Here is a 23,645-nt window from a genome sequence, read left to right as displayed (position 1 = left end):
TTAAGATGACTATATAAAAAATTTCAATAAATAAAAACATATTAAATTAAAATAATATAAGTATCTTTTAAAAAATTTAAAAAATAGACGAGACTAAAATAGACTTGAGAAAAATTTTAGGCTTATATTGTGGGTCGGTCCTGGTTGAGGAAACATAAAGTATATTAATATCATACTTAGGGCTTGACCCATAAACATCTTTAATTTTAACATGCAATTTAGGGTCCGTTTGTTTACATGTAAAAGGTTTTACGGAATTTTTTTTTGCATTTTCCTGTGTTTGTTTCACAGAAAACAGCTTGGTCAATAGAAAATGACTTACAGGTCAACGGAAAATAAGCTTTTTTCCTTGTAAAATGACTTACCTTTCTAAAAAGCGTAAGTCATTTTCCGGAAAAGAGCTCTTCAGTAAATAATTTTACTTTTATATAAAAATTAACTTAAATCAAGTTTAATATTATTATATTGATAATAAAATTTATTTTTATTTTTAAAATATTTAAAATATTAATATAAAATATTAAATTTTTAATATTATTAAATATACATATTTAATTATTTATATTTAGTCATATAATAAATTATTAATATAATTAATATAATTTATTATTTTTAATAAATTATTTAATATTTAAATTTTATTTTAATAGTAAATTTTAAAAATAATAATTTTAAATAATATTATTCACATATTATTGAAAATATCAATATTAATATTTTAATACTAAATATTTATTACAATTATAAATATATTAATAATAAATGTTTTGTAGTATAAAAGTTAAAATATGTCATAAGTCTATATACTCTTCACAAATTTGCAATTTAGTTTCTGTACTTTTATTTTCAAGAATTTAGTCCATCTACTTTCCAGATTTGAAAATCAAGTCCAACTGCTGACATTGTTGATTTTTTTTGTTGTCAATTTTGTTAATGTCACATTTTCAAATAAAAAAAATACTCAGTTGGTAGTCATGTAACTAAAAAATAATCGTTGCAATGAACTTAAATTTAACAAAATATTTTTAATATATGTAAAAACAATGTAAAATATAAAATTATAGATATAAAATAAACTTAATTAAACAATGAAAAAATAAAAAAAAATCTCAAATGTATGTTTGTTTAATTGAAAACGACTTTTATGAAATATTTTTAAAGAACCTGCCAAACAAAAGAAAATATTTTACACAGATTCATCCAAACATCAAAAAATATTAGCTTTTCCAGAAAAGTAAGTAATTTTTCAGAAATCATTTTCCGGAAGCTATTTTCAGTGAAACAAAGAGCATATTTATTGTGTTATAAATTTATAATTAATATCTATATTTATATAAATTTAATAAATTAATTATATTATATTATTGGAAAGGATTATTATTTGGTAAATTTTGATAATAGAGTTAAGAGATTTTATGTGAAGTTAATGAAATTTTGAGTAAACTATAATGATGCTTGTACAAGCCCAAATTGCCCGAGCCCAAACAAAAACAAAGCAGACAATTTCAGTTTTTTTAATAGCAGGCCTAAACTCGTCTAATGCCCAAATATCCCAATAACAGGCCCAACAGCCAATTTTCAAACCTTAACCCAAACAAAAAAATTTTCAGAAACCCTAGGTAGCCTCCCCTCTCTAGCCGCCGCAAGCCGCAACCACCCCCGCATATCGTGCCCCTCGCTCCCGCACGTCGCACCCACCGCTACACGCGCGTCGTACACATTCTTCTCCAAGCGCGCTCCTGCAACCACAACAGAAACTACCACGCAACAAGAGAAATAATAGGGAATAATAGAAAAAATAGGGATTTGATTTTGATTGTTTTTCCTATGATTTTCGGCTATTTAAAGCCGTGAAAAATCTGTAAAAAAGGGGGGAGTGTAAAAGACAAGAAAAGAAACAAAGAGAGAAAGAAATTGAAAGAAATTTTTAAAAGGTGTTTTTCTATTCTGTTCGGTGTCAATTTTCTTTTAGATTATTTGTTTTTTCTTTTTTTACTTTTGCTCAAAATATAAAGGAAAGAAAAGGGACAGACCTACCTTTTCACCGAGATCGCTGAGTTGGTGCTCCTCTCCATCGTGATTGGAGATCGAGGCGTCGACGGAGGCCAAAGGTCGGCCTAGCGGCGGCGACAATAGGAAAATTGAAAAACCCTAGCAGAGAAGGCAATGGTTGTTTGGTGTTTTAATATAAACTGTTTTTTATTTTTTATTTTTTATTTTTGGGTTTTATAACAGACCAAACGACGCCGTTTTGAAAGGGGCCAGACCCGCGCGTCGACCCGACCCGCAACAGGGTCCGCGCGTTCTGGCCCTAGATGGGGAATTTACGCATTTGGTCCCCCGTTTTTTATTTGATTTTGATACAGTCATTTCATGTATTTTCAATTCAGCATCGAAATTTCTTTCCTGCTTCAATTTGGTCCAGGGGCCATGTGCCTGCAACCACTAGAACGGCGCCGTTTGGCCAGCGCGGGGATATTTATTTCTTTGGTCCTTCCCCTTTCAGGCGCAATTTAATTTGGACCTTTTGTTTTTTTAATTTTTGACCCTAAAAGTCTGTTTAATTTTGATTTAGTCCCCATTTGTTGTTGTTATTATTATTATTACTACTATATATACATACGCATGCATATATACTATATAATATGTACTTTATATGTTAAATGTTTTAATGCATATACATATATATATTTTTGATATATTTCGTTATTGTTTTATTCTCATAATTTTATATACATATATATACATTTATATTTTATAATGTTCATATATTTTCCATGTTTTATAATTCGTACGTATATATACATTTTTTTAAAAAACATTTTTTACTGTTCTATATATATTCTATTATTTTATACATATTGTACATATGAAAATATTTTAATATATATATATATATATGTATTTTCATAATTTACCAATACATACACTTATACATTTTTTATTTTGTAAATATATACACATATACATTTATTTTATCTTTATTTTATTTTCATGATTTTCATATACATATATACATGCATTTTTTACTAGTTTTTTTGGTTAGATGAATTTCATTCTTTCTTTTTGTTTGCAAATTTACTTGTAAATTGTACTTGTATATATATTTGTAAATATTTATTCATATATGTTTGAAATTAAAGTTGCGTTTCATATTATACATTAACTTTTAACATACCTTTTGAGAAATATATTTTGGTTTTATCGAAGCATTAAAATCATCATATTTTTACAAATTTCCAAAATATTTGGCATTCATGATTCTCGGGAAAGATTGTATCCTAACTTACTGGATTGCGATTATTTTTCGATGAATTTAGAAAGTCAAGTATTTGTTTTGCAATAAATTCGCAAATTTTAAATAAAAGCTTGTCGAAACCGTTTTTTGAAAACAAAAATTTAGTTGTCGACTTTTGAAAAAACAAAAACTGGAGTCGCCACCGATCCTTTATTAAGGTGAGATCGGCCCACCTTAAAAATAATTTTGGTCTGCAAAATTTTTGAAAACAGGTTCGGGAGTCAGTTATGCACGAGGAAGGATTAGCACCCTCGTAACGCCCAAAAATTGGTACCAAATTGATTTTTTAATGCCTTGGTGTCGAAAATTTGAAAAGATTTTAAAAGGAAACTTTTTATTTCATGAATGGGTTAAAATAATAAGACAATTCTTATTTCAAAGAAATAAAACACCACACCCAGTAAGTTAGAGCACAATGTTTTTAAATCTTCAAAATACCCGAACATTGCCTTTTGTTTTTGAAAATTCTTATTTCGAGAAGAAAGTGTCATGACCAGTAAGTTAGGACCCAACATTTTGAACTCCCGAGATTAAGTTTTTATTTAAAATTTGCGAATTTATTGCAAAACAAATACTTGGCTTTCTAAATTCATCGAAAAAATAACCGCGATCCAGTAAGTTAGGACACAATCTTTCCCGAGAATCCCGAATGCCAAATATTTGGAATTTATAAAATTGGATGATTTCAATTCTTTGAGAAAACCAAAATAGATATTTTAAAAGAGATGCTAAAAGGGTTAAGGCACAACATGAAACAAATACTCTAGTTGAAGACAAATATGAACAAATATTCACATGTATATATACAAGTACACTATATAATTAAATTTGCAAACAAAAAGAAGGAATGAAATACATCCAAACCAAAAACTAATAAGAAATTCATGTATATATGTGTACGAAAATTATAAAATAAAGATAAAAATGTATATGTGCATATATTTACAAAATAAAAAAAATGTATAAGTATATATGTAAAATATAAAGTATATAAAAGTTTTTTTAAAAAAAATATAAAAATATAAATATAAAAACATTTGTATAAAAGATATGCAAGTATTCAAAAAGTTTAAAAATACATATAAAAAAATGTATATATTTTATATAAAAATATGCGTATGTACTACATGAAAAAAAAATGCATATATATATAAATGATGTAAATACCATGCGTGTAAGAATATGGAAATAATGATAATAATGATAATAATAAATAATATAACAATAATAAATATTTAAAAATAAAAAGTAAGAAAAAAACTAAAAATGGACTGAATTGAATTTAAAAACAAAAAAACGAATTTAGAAAAAAAAAACAAAAAAAGGAAAAAAAACCCATTTAAATGCGCGCGTAACAGTGAAGGACCATAAGGGTAATTAACCCGTCCTTCCAAAACGCTGCGCAGCCAAGGGGCCAAATTGAAACAAAGATAAAATGTGCGGCCCTATTTCTAAAAAACCAAAACAAGTTAATTGAAATGCGCTGCAAGCAGGAGGGATCAATTGCGCAAATATCCCCAAGATTCAAAACGCGCGGATCCTCCCCGAGTCGGGTCAACGCGCAGGTCACACTAGGCCTAAAACGGCGCCGTTTTGATCCTTTATTTAAAACAAATTTTCTTTTCAAAATCAGTTGCAACCGAAGAGAAGAAAAAAAATAAAAACAGAGCCCCCCTTTTGTTTACTCTGCTAGGGTTAGGAACCCTAGCGTCCTTGCGCCGCCGCTCGATCGGCCCTCTCACCAAAACTCCGATCACGACGGAGATGGCGGTGGCACGGCGTTTTCCAGGTAAGTTTTCCTTTCCTTTTCCCTTGTTATTTTAAACGAAACAAAATGAAAAGTAAAAGAAAATGAAAAAAATGCAAAAACGATAAACACTTTTAATAACAAGAAGAAATCACCTTTAAAAAACAAGTTTTTTTACTTCTTTTTATTCTCGATCCCCTCTCAAAAGATCCGTCCTTTTGCAGATTAAAATATAGCCTTTTATAGGCCGAAAGAAAAAAAACAAAAATAAAATTATTTGCTTGTTTTTTCCCCTTCGGACTCTTTAAGTCCGCGTTTGCAGGTGCGTGGAGAGTCTGGCATGCGTGGAAGCCGAGACTTGCGGCGTCCGGATGCTGCTGGAGGCGCAGAAGGCGGGGGGAGCTGCGGCGCTCCCATGTTGTCACTAGGGTTTTTAGTTTTGGTTTAGTTTTGGGTCTGTAAGGCTATTGGGCTTGTAGCTGGACTGTTTTTATTATTTGGGTCAATTGATTGGGCTTGCACTGCTTTCTTTTTGTGTTTGGACCCAGGCCGATTGGGCCTTATTACAAAGCTTATTCTCGGGAATTCAAAATGTTGGGTCCTAACTTACTGGTCATGATATTTTCTTCTCGAAATAAGAATTTTCAAAAGCAAAAGGCAATATTCAGGTATTTTGAAGATTTAAAAACATTGTGCCCTAACTCACTGGGTGTGGTGTTTTATTTCTTTGAAATAAGAATGTCTTATTGTTTTAATTCGTTCATGAAATAAAAAGTTTCATTTTAAAATCTTTTCAAATTTTTGACACCAAGGCATTAAAAAAATCAATTCGGTACCAATTTTGGGCGTTACGAGGGTGCTAATCCTTCCTCGTGCGTAACTAACTCCCGAACCTGTTTTCTCAAATTTCGCAGACCAAAATTATTTTTAAGGTGGGCCGATCACACCTTAATAAAAGATCGGTGGCACTCCAATTTTGTTTTTAAAGTCGACAACTAAATTTTTATTTTCAAAAAAGCAGTTTGGACCATGCTCAGCAAACTATTAATTTCATTTTTGGTAAGTCAACTACCAATTTTAACCTCTAATTTTGCTTTCTGTTTATCAATCGAGTCCTGGACCTCTTTCATTTTCTTATTTTTTGGGATTGAATTCTTTAATTCCTAGCCTTCTGGGTTATCCATTTTCTGTATGGGATCCTTTAGATGTGTTCTTCAACTCTGCATTGGCAAACACTGTGCCATCATCATCTTCAGCATGCGAAGCTTTGGCCATTGCCAACGCGAGGGTTGATTGGAAGGAAACACCCAAAGCTCACGTGTTCAAAGCAATCCTTCAAGGGCTGAAGAAGGGATGGTTGTTTAGATAAGTGGGGAGAGAAGCAAGGAGCACTAAAAGAAGAAGGACAAGTACTGGCACCACGTTGAGAGGAGCAGTGGGAAGTTGTTGAGGACGTTCAGGTTGCCTGAGAATGCTAAGATGGATCAAGTTAAGGCTAGCATGGAAAATGGTCCCCAAGGACGAAGACAAGAAACCTAAGGTTAAGGCCATTGAGATTTCAGGCTAAAATACACATCAAAGGTGAAAACATTATAAGTTTGTCTCATGGCTATGGGCCTGAATTATGGAAAAACAATAAGTTCATTGAAACTAAAATGATACTATCATTCCTCTCCTCTGTGAATATGTTGTAGAAACTATTGAGGTGATTTTAGTTTCCCCTTCATAAACTATGGATATCAGGGAATTTGTTTTTGTTGATTTTTGCCGATGATAAAACTAGACAAGAGGGAGGGTTCAAACTGGTCTCAGTTATCTGAGTGTGCCATGGACTACTTCTTCGCTCATCGAGAAAAGGTTTACATGGCTTGGGATCTATGGCCTTCCTCTTCATGTGTGGAACCGTAACACCTTTAAAAGAATTGCAGAAATATTGTGGGGAGATTTAGTTTTGATTGACGGGGATACTTTGAACATGGTTGATTTTAACTAATCATGAGAAGAGGATCGATGAAACTATTTTTGTCAACTGCAATGACATCAGATGCCCGATTCGTGTTTCTGAATTTATGTGGGATTACAAGTTTAAATCCAAAAGAGGGTGGGAGTGTATGACCTCGTCTCGCTCATCATCCCAGTCTCTTTTGATGGCGGTTGACATTGAAGATGAACAGTCGCTACATAAGGTTTACGTTGGGTTAGTAAATGGAATTGAAAAAGTGCATGCAGTGGGAGATATTGATAAAGCGCTGTTTTGGGTTCCTTTTAGTTTTTGGGCATGGTCTTTTGGTGCCTAGCGATGGATTTTGGTTATTCTAAGGAACTTCATTGCAGCATTTTTCTGGTTTATTCTGCTGTTGCTCACAGCCTGCTTTGTTAAGGTGATCCATCGCATCATTTTGAAGAGCTTCTTGGACTGCATGCTTTTGTCCCAGGAAAAAGAAAAGCAACAATTTGGTGAAGCACAACCGACAACAAAAGTTGAATCGACTTGGAAAATACATACAAGCTTGGCAGTGGCAACACGGAACAAATTGCAGCAGTATATTTGAACAATCGACGGAGATTTGGTTGAGCTAGGATGACAAATTGAAGCAAATAATAGCAGCAGGTATTGGCAACAATTTGCTTGGTAATGGTATAGTTGAAGAAAGTACAGGGGCTTTATGCTTTGGTAGTGTTATGCTGCTCATTTCCTTTTGGTAATTGGCGATGACTGCATGTGACTTGGGAGGTTGTTGAACAAGGTACAGGAGCTTCATGTTGTAGTATCGTTATGCTTTTGGTTTATTTTGGTGTGTCGTATGAGTTCAGTAGGGGACTTGTTTTATTTTTTTGTATTTTGAGTGCGTTGTCTAGTTTTATTTGATTTATAGTTTGTGTGGCAATGCTTTTACCTTTGTTTTGGGTCTTTTTTAAGAATATTGTTGCATTGGGTGTGTGTTTATGCCATTGGTTTCAAGTCTGGTATTGTCTTTTATAGCACTAACCTTTTGGTTTGCATACCTTTTTTGGGTTTAAAAATAATCATGCTTAATTACTTTGTTTAATTTTCTCAATTCTAATTACAATTGTTACTCATAAGATTACTTTTCCAAATGCATTTCTTCACTTTTTTTCTAATAATTAGTAAAAGCTAAAAGGTTTTTGTGCATAATTACAAATTTTGTTTGTCATGTAGCCTGTCGCCAATAGTGTTAATGATAATATAGAGTATTTTAAGTTGTCTTGATTATTTAATATAACTGTCTATTTCTTTCTTGTCATTTATGTGTATGTGTCGCATAGAATTTAAGTTGATTTACCTTGCGGCTTTAGGCTTAAAAACTTGGACACAAATATGTCTAAGTAAACTTTCAAGTATGCACTTATTGAACCAGATACTTGTATGTGCACAAATAAAGGTGGGAAACCCTTTATTTATACGCAAAGCTCCAAAGAATCTAGGTTGAGACTAAGTTACAAGGTCTACTATGGACGGTGAAGATCTAATTTTTATTAACTCTCAAACTATTCATCATAAATGGTATACAAGGAGTGTGAACAAATGTGGGCAAGCTTACGTACATTCATCTAGAATCTTCAAATGGTTTGATGGGCTCGTGTAGGCTCAAAAGCTCTATGCAGTATGGTTGGGCCACTTGATGGTTCTTGTTGCTTTTTAGTGACTCGAATGGATGCCCAATTATGCCGAGACGTGACACATGCCCAGCAAGACGAAGTGCAAATAGAAGAAAATAATTTACCTTCTAGTTTGTTGATGGCCCGTTTTACATTTCATGTTTAGCTCTAGTTTGCCGAATTATGTTGTATCTTTGCATAATATGCCCCCAAATTGATGGAGCAATGGGGCAATAACATCTGCTCCCCAATATCAGGTTCTCTCCCACAGAGTAAGCAGCCAAACTGAACTTGTTAACCACAGGAGTAAAGATAGTTCCTTGTTGGCAGTACACTACAGCAAGTGTATATACCTAATTTTGTTTGGATTAATTTTAATTAGATAATGAGTTAAATCTCGAATTTTAATTTGGGAATTAATTTATTTAATTTGGCTAATTTTATATTATTTTTTGATAAAATTATTGACGTTGGATAGAGAAACATTGAAGACTTATCTTCAACTTCAAATAGTCCTAATTACTTTGGTCTTTATTACAATAAAATATTAATGTAATTTGAGAAAGGATTGTATGAAACTGTGATTTTATGTCATCCCTATCTTTTTTCAATAGGAGAATGACAAACCAAATTGTACTTTTTTTTAAGAGGAAAAAGCTTATAATAGGAAAACTCTGATTTGTCATTCTCCTATTGAAAATGGACAGGAATGACATAGAATCACAGTTTCGTACAATCTCTTCTCATGTAATTTTAGCTTTTGAGAAGACTAGTTTAAATTGTAATTGATCTTTTAGTATAATCTTGAACTTTTATATATTTGTGAGATTAGTATAGGTTTTGTAATTGAGCAATGAAAGCACGTATTTGTTCATAGTGGAAAGTATTTTGTGAGTGCATATTGAGAGAGTAAACAAGTTTTATTTACCGCTTAAGTTCTTGGTGGGAAAATTTAGAGGTGAGTGATCTTAGATCTTTACGTACACAAGTGAAGTTGCTATACCGGGTCATGATAAAACTTGAATCACTTATTGTATTAGGGTTAAAGATAGTGAATTTACTCACTGAACTAAGCTTCACCGATGTAAGAAAATCAAACTGCGTAAATAATTTTCTACGTTGTATTTTTTTATTGTGTTCATCGTAATCACTACTAAAACTGCTACTGCAGTCGTCAAACACACCCATTCAACACATATTTACATTCTAAGCAATTATCAACCGTCGGCTTCAAACAGTTTCCAGTACTAATTAAAAGCCGTAAATATGTGCTCTGGTTTAGGAGATTGAATGCCATTGTTGGTTCAAGAAAAAGTTTTAACCAAAGCTTGCCATCTGCTATTTCTGCCACTGTTGCTTAATTGTAGTTCTCAGTTGACGTGGTCTCTCATCATTTGGGATTATTTAATACTTACCATAAACGTGTTTTTGTTGGAGTTATTACAAGAGGCGCAGCCGCCATCAACTGTTCTTCCTCTCTAAGGGCCTTTCCTTGAGGACGTCGGCCACGGAATTGTCCATATTTACAATGCAAATGTTCAAAAGTGTCTCCCGTAATATGAAAGTGACCATTCTTTTTCCTTATAAACAGTATGAATGTAAACATTCATACGTATAGAGTTAATTTAATTTATTTTTATTAAATCTTTAAAATACTAATATTATATTAATTAAATTTTTATTATTAAATAACGGTTCCCATTTTTTACTTAAACTATATGTACATATTTATTACTTTGGACAAATTAAATCCATTGGTCTTCAAGTCAATAAAAAAGGTATAGTGAGATTTATTTATTCTTTATATTAAAGTAGGCTATTTTCAAGCTTTGTCCAAACTTAATATATACTTTTTCAGCTTACCTTTGAGAATTGAATTTTAAAAAATAATATAAATTATGTGATAAAATATAATGTAATATAATTATTATTTTTAAAAGTCATAGATTTTGTTAGATGTTTATTAAATTTATACAATAAATAAAATCTATTCAAAAATTAAATATGCATATTTTAAAATATGATTATTTGGAAAATGGTATGGTAGGTATTTTAAAAATTTTACATGTGAATTAAGTAATAAATAAATAATTTTAATTTTCCAATCCAAAAAAAAAAAACCCCTTGTGTGTACGTAAAATTTTGGACTTTTTCGTTATTGCTCACATTCAACAATGAGAATGTTAATTGGATTTTATGATATTAAAGCCAGTTAGTGTGAAAAAGAGAGATTTTCAAGCACCAATTATTTCACTAGGACAAATAGGTTTAATTCTCCCTTCAGTCCCTGTACTCTTTCATTTTTTGAAATATAATCTGTTTCCTTTTAATTTCAGGAATTTAGTGCCTTTACTTGTCTAATTTAAAAAATAAAGTTCAATTGATAATATTATTAATTGATTTTTATTAAATTTGAATATATTTTTATCAATTGAACTTTAAATTTTAAAGCAAACCTTTGAATATTAGTAGATTTTCATACATAGTATTATCGGTTGAACGTTAAATATTTTTAAATTTCGATTAAATTAGAAGAGTAGAGAGGATTAAATTCCTGAAATTGAAATCAGAGAGAGTAAAATGTAAAAGTTCAAAAAGTACATAGACTAAGGATAGAATTAGACCAAAAAATAAAATACGGTAGGGATCCACTTACACCATTTTGTGTATTTTGGTATGATGAATATTTTAACGATTCAATCGTTTTATCAATATAATTAAATTTTTTGTGCAAGTAAATTTTTAAATCAATCTAACATCTCTACCATATTAATCTAAAATACTCTACATATCAATAAATATTCAGCATTATCAATAAATATTCAGCATTTAAATATTTTTTACATATAAAAATAGTTAAAAAAATATTAATTTACATCAAATTTTACATGCATTATGAATGGAATATTAAATTCTGTGTATGTGTGTGAAAATCATAAATTTAGAAAAAAAAAAAAGGTCAAAGTTGAGCACAAAAACCAGAAATGAAAACGAAAGGAAAGAGAAGAAACTTCCTTGTTGGTCTTCAATCATCTCATTATACAATGTACGATGTCAAAGCTTTCTCACCCTAATATAATACCCAGTCTTTATCCACATTCTCTTAAATAACCCAGACAAGCTTTTCCTTCGTATGAGGGAAAGTGAGATGAGCAACAATATTGGAATAGTTGAGAAGGCTCTTAGCAGCCTTGGAAGAGGATTCGATTTAACAATGGATTTTCGACTCAAGTACTGCAAAGGCAAGGAGAGGCTCATTTTACTCGACGAAACCGATAAGAGAGAGATTGCCGTACCCGGTTTCGGTTCCATCAAAGATGTTCCCATCGATATTAAATGCGATAAGGGCGATCGAACTCGTTACCAGTCTGATATTCTAGATTTCAATCAGGTAATGAATACCAATTTCTTCCTCTCTTTTTTTTTTTTTTTTGTTGTTGTTGTTGATGTACCTCTCAATCTCTAAACCCATAATCTTAGTGTATCTGTGTGTGTATGATTGGTGGGTGGGTGGGTGTGTACGTAGATGGCGGAGTTTTTCAACAAAAAATGCAGCATACCGGGGAAAATACCATCGGGGAGATTCAATACAATGTTTGGGTTTCAAAGCGGGTCATGGGGGAAAGATGCAGCCAATACCAAATGCTTGGGAATCGATGGATATTACATTATTTTGTTTAATCTTCATATTCATCGCTATCCTCTCCTTCTCTCTCCTCATGTTCTTAATGATATTCCTTCTACCTGGGATCCTTATGCCTTAGCAAGGTACCTCAACTTCTTTTATTAATGTATACATATATATATATTTAAATTTAACTGTTTAATTATTTAGGACGGGCATTGATCTAATTTATTTTGTTATAGGTTTCTTTTTGATAAATGATCAAAATAGTCAATTTTGTTTGTTGTAGGACATATTTAGTCACTTATGTTTGAAGTGTTATGTTTTAATCACTTATGTTATCGTTTTATTATAAAATGGTCACTCTACCGTTACCCTCTATTACGAAATGTTTTCCTTTTTTTGTTTTAATCTAAGACAATTTTTTTATTAAAAAAATATTTATAAAAAATTTCTTTTTCTTTTTTTTTCTCTCATATCAGTGGCTTTCCTTTTTTTGACTTCTTCTCGTAGTATACATTTTTTTTATTCCAACAAAAACTTTGAATATAACACTAAAAAATAACTAATTTGCAAATTAACCCCTTTTTTTCAAGACTAAAATTGAAATCCTTGACCAAGCAAAAATTGAAATCTCGTTCCTTCAGTTTCACCACAGTGCCACGTATATGTATTATCAAAAGATTGCTTGATGAAATGATCATTAATTCCAATATTCAATGGTCAAATTAGAATTTGTGTCAAAAGATGGCCATTTTTTTTCCTTGTCTGACAAGAAAATAAATTGTCTGTTTAGCTAAAGTCAGCAAAATCAGCTATTAGAAAAGTCCCATCACTCAACTCCCATCAATTTGAAGAGTTCATCCTGCTGGATAAAATACCATGTTTTCTCACTCAAAAATGTCAAAAACATCTGCCTTTTTCAACATTTTTTAATTAATTTCTATAAAACTAAACATTTCATGTTTCTCTTGTTTACACCTTCCTTTCATAGTAAGTCAAACTAATAATGTATCAGTGAAATTATACATCGGCTAGCATTTAGTTGACAACTGTAAGTAGGTTATTGATGCATGGAATTATAAATAAATTTGTTAGTCTTCTTGGTTGTTGATGGAAGACTGTGACCAATATACCTTATTTGATTAATATTCATGCATGTGAAATCAAAACTGGGGGGAAATTATTTGGCAGATTCATTGAGAAATACGGGACTCACGTCATTGTGGGGCTAAGCATTGGTGGCCATGACGTGGTTTTGGTGAGGCAAGACAAGTCTTCCAATTTGGAGCCTTCACTGCTCAAAAAACATCTCTATGATCTTGGTGATCAACTGTTTACAGGCACCTGCAGATTTGCCCCTAAAACCAAAGATCAAAAGCAAAAGGTTTTTCAAAGCAATACCATCCTTTTCCCTACTTAGTTTTAGAGAAATGATATAACACTTAATAATGTGAATGGTTTGTATACAGATACCAGAGGCTTTCAATATCTTTGATCAACAATCTATTGCCTTGGATGGCTACCCTTTCATCAATACCAAAGATGTAAGTCTCACTACATTTTTGGAAATCCTTTTGTGGGTTTATGTCTCACATGAATATCAAACACAAACATTTTTAAAAAAAATAAAGAGTCGAATAGCATAGCATAAAGTTTAAGTTAACATTAGTGTGCTTAAATACTAATATTAGGTATAATAGACCATTATTGGTAAAGGTTAAGTTTTTGGGATTTTAAACTTATGGATTCGAGTTTATCACATGTAAATTACGTATAAAATAATTAGTTGGAATTGAGTTTAATTAGTTTATAATTTTAGTGAATGAGGGGTTTTGGGTTATGCAGGGAATCACTGTTATAGGTTCAAAGAGAGGAGGTGACCCAGAAGCTCGCAGCCATTGTGAGTGGCTTCCAACAGTTGCAGGAATGCCAGATGCCATTCATTTTAATTTCATTCCAATCACTTCTCTACTTAAAAATGTCCCTGGCAAAGGTTTCTTATCACATGCCATCAATTTATACCTTCGATGTAAGTTTTAACTTTCTTCATAACTAAGCCTATAATAACCTCATCAACATATTCATGATGTGTTGTAATTTTAAATGTAATGGCAGACAAGCCTCCGCTAGGTGAACTGCGATACTTTCTTGACTTCCAAGCACAAAAGATTTGGGCTCCCATTCACAATGACCTCCCTTTAGGTCCTTCAACAAATAGGGCTTCTTCATCACCAGCTCTTCACTTCAACTTAATGGGTCCTAAGCTTTATGTAAATACCTCTCAGGTACATCATACCCACGATATCCCTTTCTTTTCTATCATCATGTTGGTTAATGGTTGTGCTAATGATGTAATGTCAAATATGCCAATGTCCTAACAAATGTCAATCTAAATTTTCATGTTTCAGACCCTACAAAATACTAATAACAAGTGTTAGCAGGTCACTGTAGGGATGAGGCCAGTCACTGGGATGCGCTTATATCTTGAGGGCATGAAATGCAATAGGTATATCTATTTATGACACTCGACCATAATATAGGGACTTATGGTAGAATTTGACCTTTTCTTTCCAAGTAAAATTCTGGGTTTTTAAAAAGCTTTCAATTTAATCCCCAGGCTTGCTATTCACCTTCAACATCTATCGACACTACCACAAACATTCGAAAACAAAATGGACGACACACAATACTGGCAAGCATCAGGCGATAAAGCTGATATTCGATTCTTCGAAGCCATTCACCGCAAAAATTTCTCCCACATATGCACGGCCCCCATCAAATATAACCCAGAATGGAGGACTGCCGGCAAAGATGCTGCCTTCATCGTCACCGGTGCTCAACTTCATGTCAAAAAACATGGTTCCAAGAGTGTTCTTCATCTCAGACTATTGTTTTCTAAGGTCTCGAATTGTTTCTTAGTGCGGTCAAGTTGGGCACAAGCCGCCTCTGGGTATTCCCAGAGGTCCTCTGGTTTACTTTCAGCCATTAGCCAATCTTTAACAGGCAACCCCGCTAAAGAAAAGGAGATGGCGGCTGTTGTGGTGGACTCCTCCGTGTACCCTACCGGACCGCCGGTGCCGGTTCAAACACCAAAGCTATTGAAGTTTGTGGAAACCTCGCAATTGTGCAAAGGACCTGAAAATAGTCCAGGGTATTGGCTGGTTACGGGGGCCAGGCTACAATTAGAGAAAGGTAAGATAAGTCTGCATGTAAAGTTTTCTTTGGTAAATGTAAATTAATCTTCTTTTTTTAATTAAAAATATAAAGTAATCTAAGAATTATCAATTGGGGTTAAATTTGATTTTCAGTTTTTCTAGTTTTTATGTATAATTTTTCATCTAGGGGAAAGCCTCACTTTTTTCTTCTTCTATGGCGCATGAAATTAGAGGAATTCTTTTTTGATGTGTAAATTCTTGTAAAATGTAACATATAAAGATGAAGAAATGTTTTTATATTAATTAAAGTAATATTTCATTATATAATTTTATTATTATATTAATTTATAGCAACATAAATGTGATTGGATATTTTAGGGGATGGTGGCAAAGTTCTTATGCACCCAAGTGTTGCCCCTTAAACTACGTTAAGAGTCATCTAATAATACATTGAATATTTAAGTTAATTAGCTATTAAGTGGCTAAGGGGTATAAGTATCATGAAGGTTCTTATGTTAGGAATCAAATTGTATTTTCTCTTCTACTTAAAAAAAATTAATCATTATACGTTAGATCAAAGAGCAAAACGGTCATTTTGTTAAAATTTCCATTCATTTTTACCGTCAGAAACTGTCCTTATACATTAGCATATGATACACGTGGCACGCCACGTGTCACTATATGTCAAGCACGTCAATTTTCAATAGTACAAATACAATCTGACTCCTATTGTAGGGGCCTCCATAATCCTTTTACCATAGCTAATGTTGAGCTGACATGGCAATCGTTCTGTTGGTTTTCTCTACCACCTATAATTCATTTTTTAAATTCAAAATTTTTCCATTTTATTTCTATATTTTTGTACAAGCCTCTATTTCTCTCCAAAAAAGTAAAACAACTATAATTGACACTACCAGAATTACCATCGTTTGATCTTCATTTAAGTCGATTTCTACCCCAAATACTCATCACCCTTTTCAAAATTCGTTCTTAGGGTTTTTTTTCTTCTAAAAGTTTCCCTAAATTTCACAAAATAAAGGTTCTATTTATGAAATGCCCTTGCTCAATCTTGAAATTTGATTGCTACATCGGACCACAACCTTGACTGAGGCCTATCCATGTTTCTAGACATCATTTAACAATTTGAATTTTTGAAAATCTACATCAAACCCTTTAATCGATTGAAACAAAAAAAAAACCATGATTTCTATTTTTGATTGGTTTGCCTTTTTTTGGTTTCTTGCTGTCAATATATTTTCTATTGTTGTGGGTTTTTTTTTTCTTTTCCGGGTGAAATCGAGAAAGGAAAGGGACAAATGAGTTGAATCATGAGTAGAGGTGGTGGCTGAGAATTGAGTGAATGGCGGTAATGGATTTAGGCTTTGATGTTGGAGTTTGTTGATGGTGAGTTATTGTTGAAGATGATGGTTGTTATAGTGTTCGAGGTGAGAAGTTGTGAGAGAGAAGGTCTTGGGTTAAGATGAATGAGTAGAAGGAGAAAACTTTGAGCAACTAAAATTCAACATGTGTGTAACACCTCATACACGGTTCGGTCTTTGGACCGAACTACAAGATGGTATGAATAAATACAGAACAATCATGTGCAATTTAAAACATGGAATGATTCTATTTACACACGTCAACTATTAAAAATAAAAACAAAACTATATCGAGCTTTAAACCACTTTTAAATTAGACTCGAGCATGAATATGAACCAAGTTATATAATTTTAAAACTTTAGGTAAAGTATCAATACTAAATGAAGAAGTATCGATATTTTCAAATAAGTATCAATACGAAAATATTATCAGTACCATTTTGGCATTCTGCCAAATTAAGGTATCAATATCATTTTCAAGATATCGATGAAAACTATAAAATATCGATACTAAGTAAAAATTATCGATACCAAATTTGTAATCTGCCAATTTTGAAACTATTCATTTGGTAAAAATATCGATATTTTTGGTCCTAGATATCGATACTTTTTCCTAGATGGTGAAAAATCACAAGTTTGAAAGTTCAATTCATACTCAAATCTAAAATGTAAACTCATACTACAAATAAGCCAATATCATGCATGAAACTCATTCAAGTCAATTCAAACACATCAAAAGCATACCAAAACACAATTCAAAGCGCTATCCTATGTACCTAACCAATATGTCATAAAGCACCATCACAAACAACATTTAATACCAAAGTGTTTCCTACTTCAAACAAGTTTAAGCATAGTGAAGCAATTACCCTATGAATCATCAAAGATACCATAACTTCTATCACCAACTAACAACCACCTAACAAGGCATATTCATCAATTCATTTTCTATCAAAAGTACTATTATACATAACACCTAAATAACATCCAAAGCAAAAGGTTAAACCAATATGCTATATGTTCCAACCAAGCTATCACTTAACCAACCTTTCTATAAAAAATTACAACCTATCAACATTTCAAATCATTCCATTATATACCACGCATAATCCACATTCAAGATTGCCATAATAAGCCATTAACAACCTTACCATTTAACTTTCAAGCATACATCATTTGTACAAACACAAAACATATATATTTCCTTGACACATAAGTACATATCTACTAACTACTCCTATTGCATGCCACAAAACTGAGATATAACGATTTCAAAGTTTGCCAAAAAAGAGACTAGATAGTGTGATCTTCTAGTTGATCTGATCATCTAATTCCGCAAAATAATATCTACAGGAAAATAGGAAAATGACACAAAGTAAGCTACAATTTAGCTTAGTAAGTTCATAGGTTAAATACAATATAACATACCTTGTAATCATAGTTTAAATAGCAAAATAATTAACTAACATCAACCATGTCATCACAACCATTCAATAGGTGAGTTCATTATACACGAGTCATACAACCTTTCAAGCTATACAAAATCATTCAATATCAAATCACGATATAATATCAGTAACATGAGCACATTTAGAAATCATTTAGAAAGGAAAATAATTATTACCAAGCATCAACACAAGTCATTACATCGTTTAACAATCACGATTCAGCCTGATGATCAACTATATGAACATATATGGATATGCTGTTATTCACCCAAAACACGCTAGAATGCTCAACCGAACTAATCCAACCAAGAACACGCCTAAGTATTGAGTGTCTAGCCCGAAGGCTAACATCCTTTCAAAAACACACCTAGACACCAAGTGCTAAGCCTGTAGGCTCACATCATCCCTTAGAAACACGCCAGGGTTATTATAAATTTAACTCGATAATCCGCAACAAATGTTGGATTCTGATATATTCAACATATAATATTGTTGAGTGTTTTTCCGTTGTGTCCATTGAAGGGGACAATTGAATATTTATACACATGGTCACTGTTCATGGAATTGACGTTCTCAGTAGGCTCCATGCATGCTGGACACGTATACTGTTCTGGTCTACTTGTTATACTTCGTAGCCCTCACATGTGGACTCCTTTGCATATGCGAGCTGGGACCGCAAACTTCCCTTGCGAGCCCTTCTGGTGAACCCCCACTTCAAGGCCTGCACGCGTCCAACTGACAGGGCCTAATCGGATTGCCGGTAGGTGATTCGGGCCATACCTAGGTTTCAGGTTGGTGATCATGAGTACGTAACAATCTAGTCCCCTCTATTGGGTCTAAAAAGGGTTATAGAGTGGCGCTTCTTAGAACCATCACTTTGCATTTATACAACTTGTTGAATATTTTCAACTATTTGTTGAAGCACAGAGAAGAAATGACAATTCAAGCCACAATTTTTATGCTATAGATCAACTTAAATAAGGCCTATACCAAATACATTCAGGGTTTTCTTACATCTCCAGCTTCACTACAGCGATGTAACCATCCTTATTTCATATTCTAGAATACAATATCGAAGAAATTATTACATATTACAAACCTTAATTTGTTTCGAAAGAAACAAGCCTTCAGAACCTGTTATCTCAAAGGCAAAAGAAAAGCTACCGATTTCCGGTGATTGGGCTATCGCGACCTTTTTGGATATCATCCCACCCTTTCACCCATGGCTGGCCAGGGGTTGCTCAGGTCTCGGGAGAGGAATGGTTGTTGAGGTTTTTCAAGACTTTCTGTTGCACTGCAGAGAAGACTTAAACAACCAAAAGATCTTATAAGAATACTGGGAAATAAAAGAAATACAAGTGCAAAACTTTTATATTTTAGATAATCTCTTACAGGATTAACGGTCACTGCTTCGGGTGGTTGTTCTTGACTAGTTAGCCATTTCCAAATGTTGGGGTTTTCCTGCAAAAGAGAAAGATTTAAGCCAATATGGCAAACATTTGGATGGTAATGAGATGCATGATTTGTTAGATTTCTTCCCTCAAAGTTACAGTGTTGAGAAAGCTCATTTTTATGGTTTCATATCACTTTATGGATAGAAATACACAGTTCACTAGTATGCTTAATACGACCAGCAATATCATGCGTTGAAAAACACATTGTCGCGGTGCCTCTACTATCTGCTGTGAATCTCTAGGGCCAACATCATTGATTCATTAAAATCAATCGACATACTCAAAGGTACCATACTGGACTTGAATTAATAAAAATAACATAGAGGCTATTGTATTAGGAGTTAAATTGTACTTTATTCTCTTTACTAAAAAAAATGAGCAATTTAATCCCTATATGTTAAATCAAAAAGTTAATTGGTCCTTTCTGTTAAAGTTTTCATCTATTTTTACTATTAAAAACCTAACCCTTATACATTAACATGAGGTACACATGGTATGTCACGTGATGATAGAACTTTTAATAGAAGAACTAGTTTGTTCTTTGATTAACGTATAATGACTAATTTATCCATTTTTTGAGTAAAGAGGGCAAAATGAAATTTGATTCCTAATACAGTGGCATTCATGATACTTTTACCACTTGAATCAAATTTTGGATCAATATGTGTTGATCGACAACCTTCACCATATTGTTGCTAGCAAATACTGCTATTTTTGGTTTTGAATCTTCTAAATCATTTTTACAGGAGATGCAGACCCTTTTGTTCTGATCTCTAGATTAAAAATTCATTTTCTTCATAAAACGTATCTCAGAGATGAGAGAAGGAAGATTAGAAGCCAGCTAAGGATTATGTTTATGAGTGAAGATCAATAGTTGGCAGTAAAAGCCTTAATGCTCAGGCATGCTTCAAAACTGACAATATTCAGATATAGTTCTGGGAAAAGATTGTTACTTTATTTTTGGGGATTCATTGGTGGATAATGGGAATAATAATCAACTATGGTTAGAGCTAATTACTTGCCTTACGGGATTGACTTCCCTAATGGACCGGTTGGAAGGCTTTCTAACAGTAAACTACCGTCGATGTCATAGGTGAGCTTCTAATTTCATTTCCCTTTTTTTCTTCATTTGTTTGACTAATTATTAAACTTTGGGTTTCTTTCACTTGAAAACAACAACAGATTTTGGATTAGATTGTTTTAGAATTCAAGGTATATCATAGCAATGGCCAATGTCACTAAGTGCAGAAGAAATAAATAATTTCTAGATTGAATCAACTGGTGGATAAAAGAAGTATCTATACTGATGGATGGGTAATCCGTCAGTATATGTCGCATATATACCAACAGATAAGAAAACCCGTAAGAAATGCAGATTTTTACTGACGGACTTTCCCTGTTAGTTTAAGTTGTCGTCTATGGAATTATTTTTGTAGTGGATATTTTTGTACATCATTCCTAATATCAGGATGACAACCCCAAATTGAATCTAGCTTGCATGATGAGGTTCATTGCTATGATAAGGGTAACAACACAAGTTAGGGATCCATTTTATAAATTCTTAATTTTTTATCAAAATGTTCATCATTTCTCATTTCTCTTGATTTCTAAATCGTTTTGGATTACGAATTAACCTAACCATTTATTCTGCACGAAATATATACCGAATTACTATAAACATTTATTTGTCATTCTAATTGATATATATGATTAATTATTATAAACAATGTGGCCTCTTACTTTTTATCAAACATGGCTAAAAAAATGCAATATCATGCTAATATGATCACAAACTTATATAACACACACTAAACCTTTTTTTAAAAAAACTCTATCCATCATATTTAAACCATCTATGTGATAGTTTGACTTACTTCTTTTTAGAGTTTTCTTCTTTGATATTTGAACCTAAAAAAATAATGGTATTGAACAATTATAATCATAAAATTCATAATAACTCCAAATAGTTAAAAAAATTTCCTTAAGTAGTTTAGGGTTAGAGTGATGCTTATTTGGAATTTTCTAGTTTAGAATTTTCTTTTAGGGTTTTTTGGAAATGGTTTTTGAGAGGTATATTTTCAAAGAGTAGGTGATTTTTTTTCTGGGTTCTTTTTTTTTAACATTTGCCCCCTGGACATATGGGGTTTTTTTTATAATAAAATTTGGTGTTTGGTCCGAAATTTCTAAATTTTGTGTTATCGATGCTAAGGAAGCAGAGAATCTCTGTTGCTTTGATCCTCCAAATCATCATCTCATATGTTGATTTAGAGCCTTGAGGCAATAGAAATTCTTTGCTCCCCTGGCACTAACAAGACATGTCCTAAATCGTCATGTCATTTCCCGATTTCGCTTAACCTTTTCCGATCTCACTTGACCGTTCTCAAAATGCCATATCAGACTTCCCAATCCCCTCGCAAGCTGACACCAATGGGAAGATAATCTGCCCTTAACAAATCCTCACACACCCCTTGATTTCACATGAAACCACCAACTGATGTGGCAATTTGCATATCAATTGACCTAATCCATCTTATTTTGGTCAAAAAACTTTTGATATATTATTTTAATAAATAATATTTTATCTAAAAAAAGGCAGAATTGTAAGACATCACAATCGTGATTGATGGAGCAATCACTATTCACGTTGTGCATGTTCTCCAAGTGAGCCCTAGTAATTTATTAAAAGACTGAGCTACATATATAAAGCCTGATTTAAATGCAGAAATAAAATAATACAAACTGTAGTGATCTTGTCGCCTGTCTCCTTTAAGAAATCAAGCGGGACTTTTCGAAGACAAAAGCAAGCATTTTTCCCCAATTCCAATATTAATGGTTTCCCACAAAGGGTTTCAGTTTCCAGCTCAGTTGAGTTGCCTCGTTTATCGCCATTTTTCACTTTTCAAAATATTAATATTTTAGCTTGTACGTCGGCAATTCTTTTCTTTTCATTATCCTCAGCTATATATATGTAGCTGATCCGCTACACCTACTATATATTAATTCTACTATATAATATATATGTATCATAAATATAGACTTATGTGACCCGAATCTCGGTTTAAAAAATTTGGTGTATAATTCATTTATTAAAAAAATAAAGTAGAGGGATAAAATTAGAAATTTATGAGAACAAAGGACTGAGGGTTGAACCACTAAACTTGATCGGGGCAATACAGGCCTTACCGCACAAGTTGAATCTATATAGGACTATACTTCTTTTATTAGACGTTGATTATACAAGGGTTGTTTAACCCTTAAAACGTATGTAGCAAAAAACTTCCTGTATTATTATTTTTCACATTAGTGAATTTCTCCTCATCTGCCAATAGTTTTTCTTAATAAGAGCTGTTCACGTAAAATCTACTTGTTCTTATTTTCTTGTTCTTATTGCTTTGTGATCATTCCTATTGCAATTATGGATGCATAGTATAACATAACCTATTTTTACTTTTAGTTCTACCAACTATATACTTCATTTATATATTCTAAATTTTGCACTATAGATTTCCCAATCATATATTATTTGATATTTATAAAAAATATATAAAAAATAAACGAAATTTTAGTTGAAATGATAAAAATTCAAACTGTCTCTCGGTTTAAAACTTGTACGGTATATATTTAGTTAAGTGGACTAAAAACTATCATGTGTTTGATAATATTAAAAAATTTTTTAAAAATAAAAACACCCACATTACTCATTTAACTCTTCTCGTCAAATTTAGTGAGTACTTAAACTATCAATTTTACTTTAGTTTACCCAAAAAAATATTGATTAATAAGAACATGACACATGTCAAATTTTTATTGGATGTTGTACATTTTTTGAATAAAATGAGACAAAATTGATAATTTAAGTACCACTTCTAAAAAAAAAATTTAAAATCAAAATGAGATTCAGAATACATAATTAAA

At 32.2% G+C, this 23,645-nt stretch overlaps 2 protein-coding genes across 2 annotated transcripts; both read left to right on the top strand.

Moving 5' to 3' along the window:
- The first annotated feature begins 5,062 nt into the window (after positions 1–5,062).
- Positions 5,063–6,584, top strand: LOC107919456 (18.3 kDa class I heat shock protein-like). The gene is made up of 3 exons (XM_016848912.1): positions 5,063–5,087; positions 6,251–6,401; positions 6,506–6,584. Exons 1-3 carry the CDS (start codon positions 5,063–5,065, stop codon positions 6,582–6,584), a joined length of 255 nt encoding a protein of 84 aa, XP_016704401.1.
- A 5,087-nt stretch (positions 6,585–11,671) lies between these two features.
- LOC107918940 (MACPF domain-containing protein At1g14780) lies at positions 11,672–15,575 on the top strand. The gene is made up of 8 exons (XM_041109944.1): positions 11,672–12,057; positions 12,193–12,434; positions 13,486–13,678; positions 13,764–13,838; positions 14,140–14,323; positions 14,410–14,579; positions 14,736–14,800; positions 14,912–15,575. The coding sequence occupies exons 1-8, from the start codon at positions 11,800–11,802 to the stop codon at positions 15,531–15,533; spliced, it is 1,809 nt and encodes a 602-aa protein (XP_040965878.1). The 5' UTR covers positions 11,672–11,799; the 3' UTR covers positions 15,534–15,575.
- Positions 15,576–23,645: the final 8,070 nt, after the last annotated feature.

Source organism: Gossypium hirsutum, chromosome D13, assembly GCF_007990345.1.
Source record: "Gossypium hirsutum isolate 1008001.06 chromosome D13, Gossypium_hirsutum_v2.1, whole genome shotgun sequence".
Lineage (NCBI taxonomy): Eukaryota > Viridiplantae > Streptophyta > Magnoliopsida > Malvales > Malvaceae > Gossypium > Gossypium hirsutum.
This window is presented reverse-complemented; position numbering and strand designations above follow the sequence as displayed.

What these genes read in the sequence shown, in the direction of transcription:
- LOC107919456 (XM_016848912.1), top strand. Translation starts at nt 5,063, where the DNA reads ATGGCGGTGGCACGGCGTTTTCCAG. An exon ending in GGTGGCACGGCGTTTTCCAG is followed by an intron (nt 5,088 to 6,250) that starts GTAAGTTTTCCT and finishes GGGATCCTTTAG; the next exon opens with ATGTGTTCTTCAACTCTGCA. An exon ending in CAAGGGCTGAAGAAGGGATG is followed by an intron (nt 6,402 to 6,505) that starts GTTGTTTAGATA and finishes GAGGACGTTCAG; the next exon opens with GTTGCCTGAGAATGCTAAGA.
- LOC107918940 (XM_041109944.1), top strand. Translation starts at nt 11,800, where the DNA reads ATGAGGGAAAGTGAGATGAGCAACAATATTGGAATAGTTGAGAAGGCT. An exon ending in CTTTCATCAATACCAAAGAT is followed by an intron (nt 13,839 to 14,139) that starts GTAAGTCTCACT and finishes TGGGTTATGCAG; the next exon opens with GGAATCACTGTTATAGGTTC. An exon ending in TTTATGTAAATACCTCTCAG is followed by an intron (nt 14,580 to 14,735) that starts GTACATCATACC and finishes AAGTGTTAGCAG; the next exon opens with GTCACTGTAGGGATGAGGCC.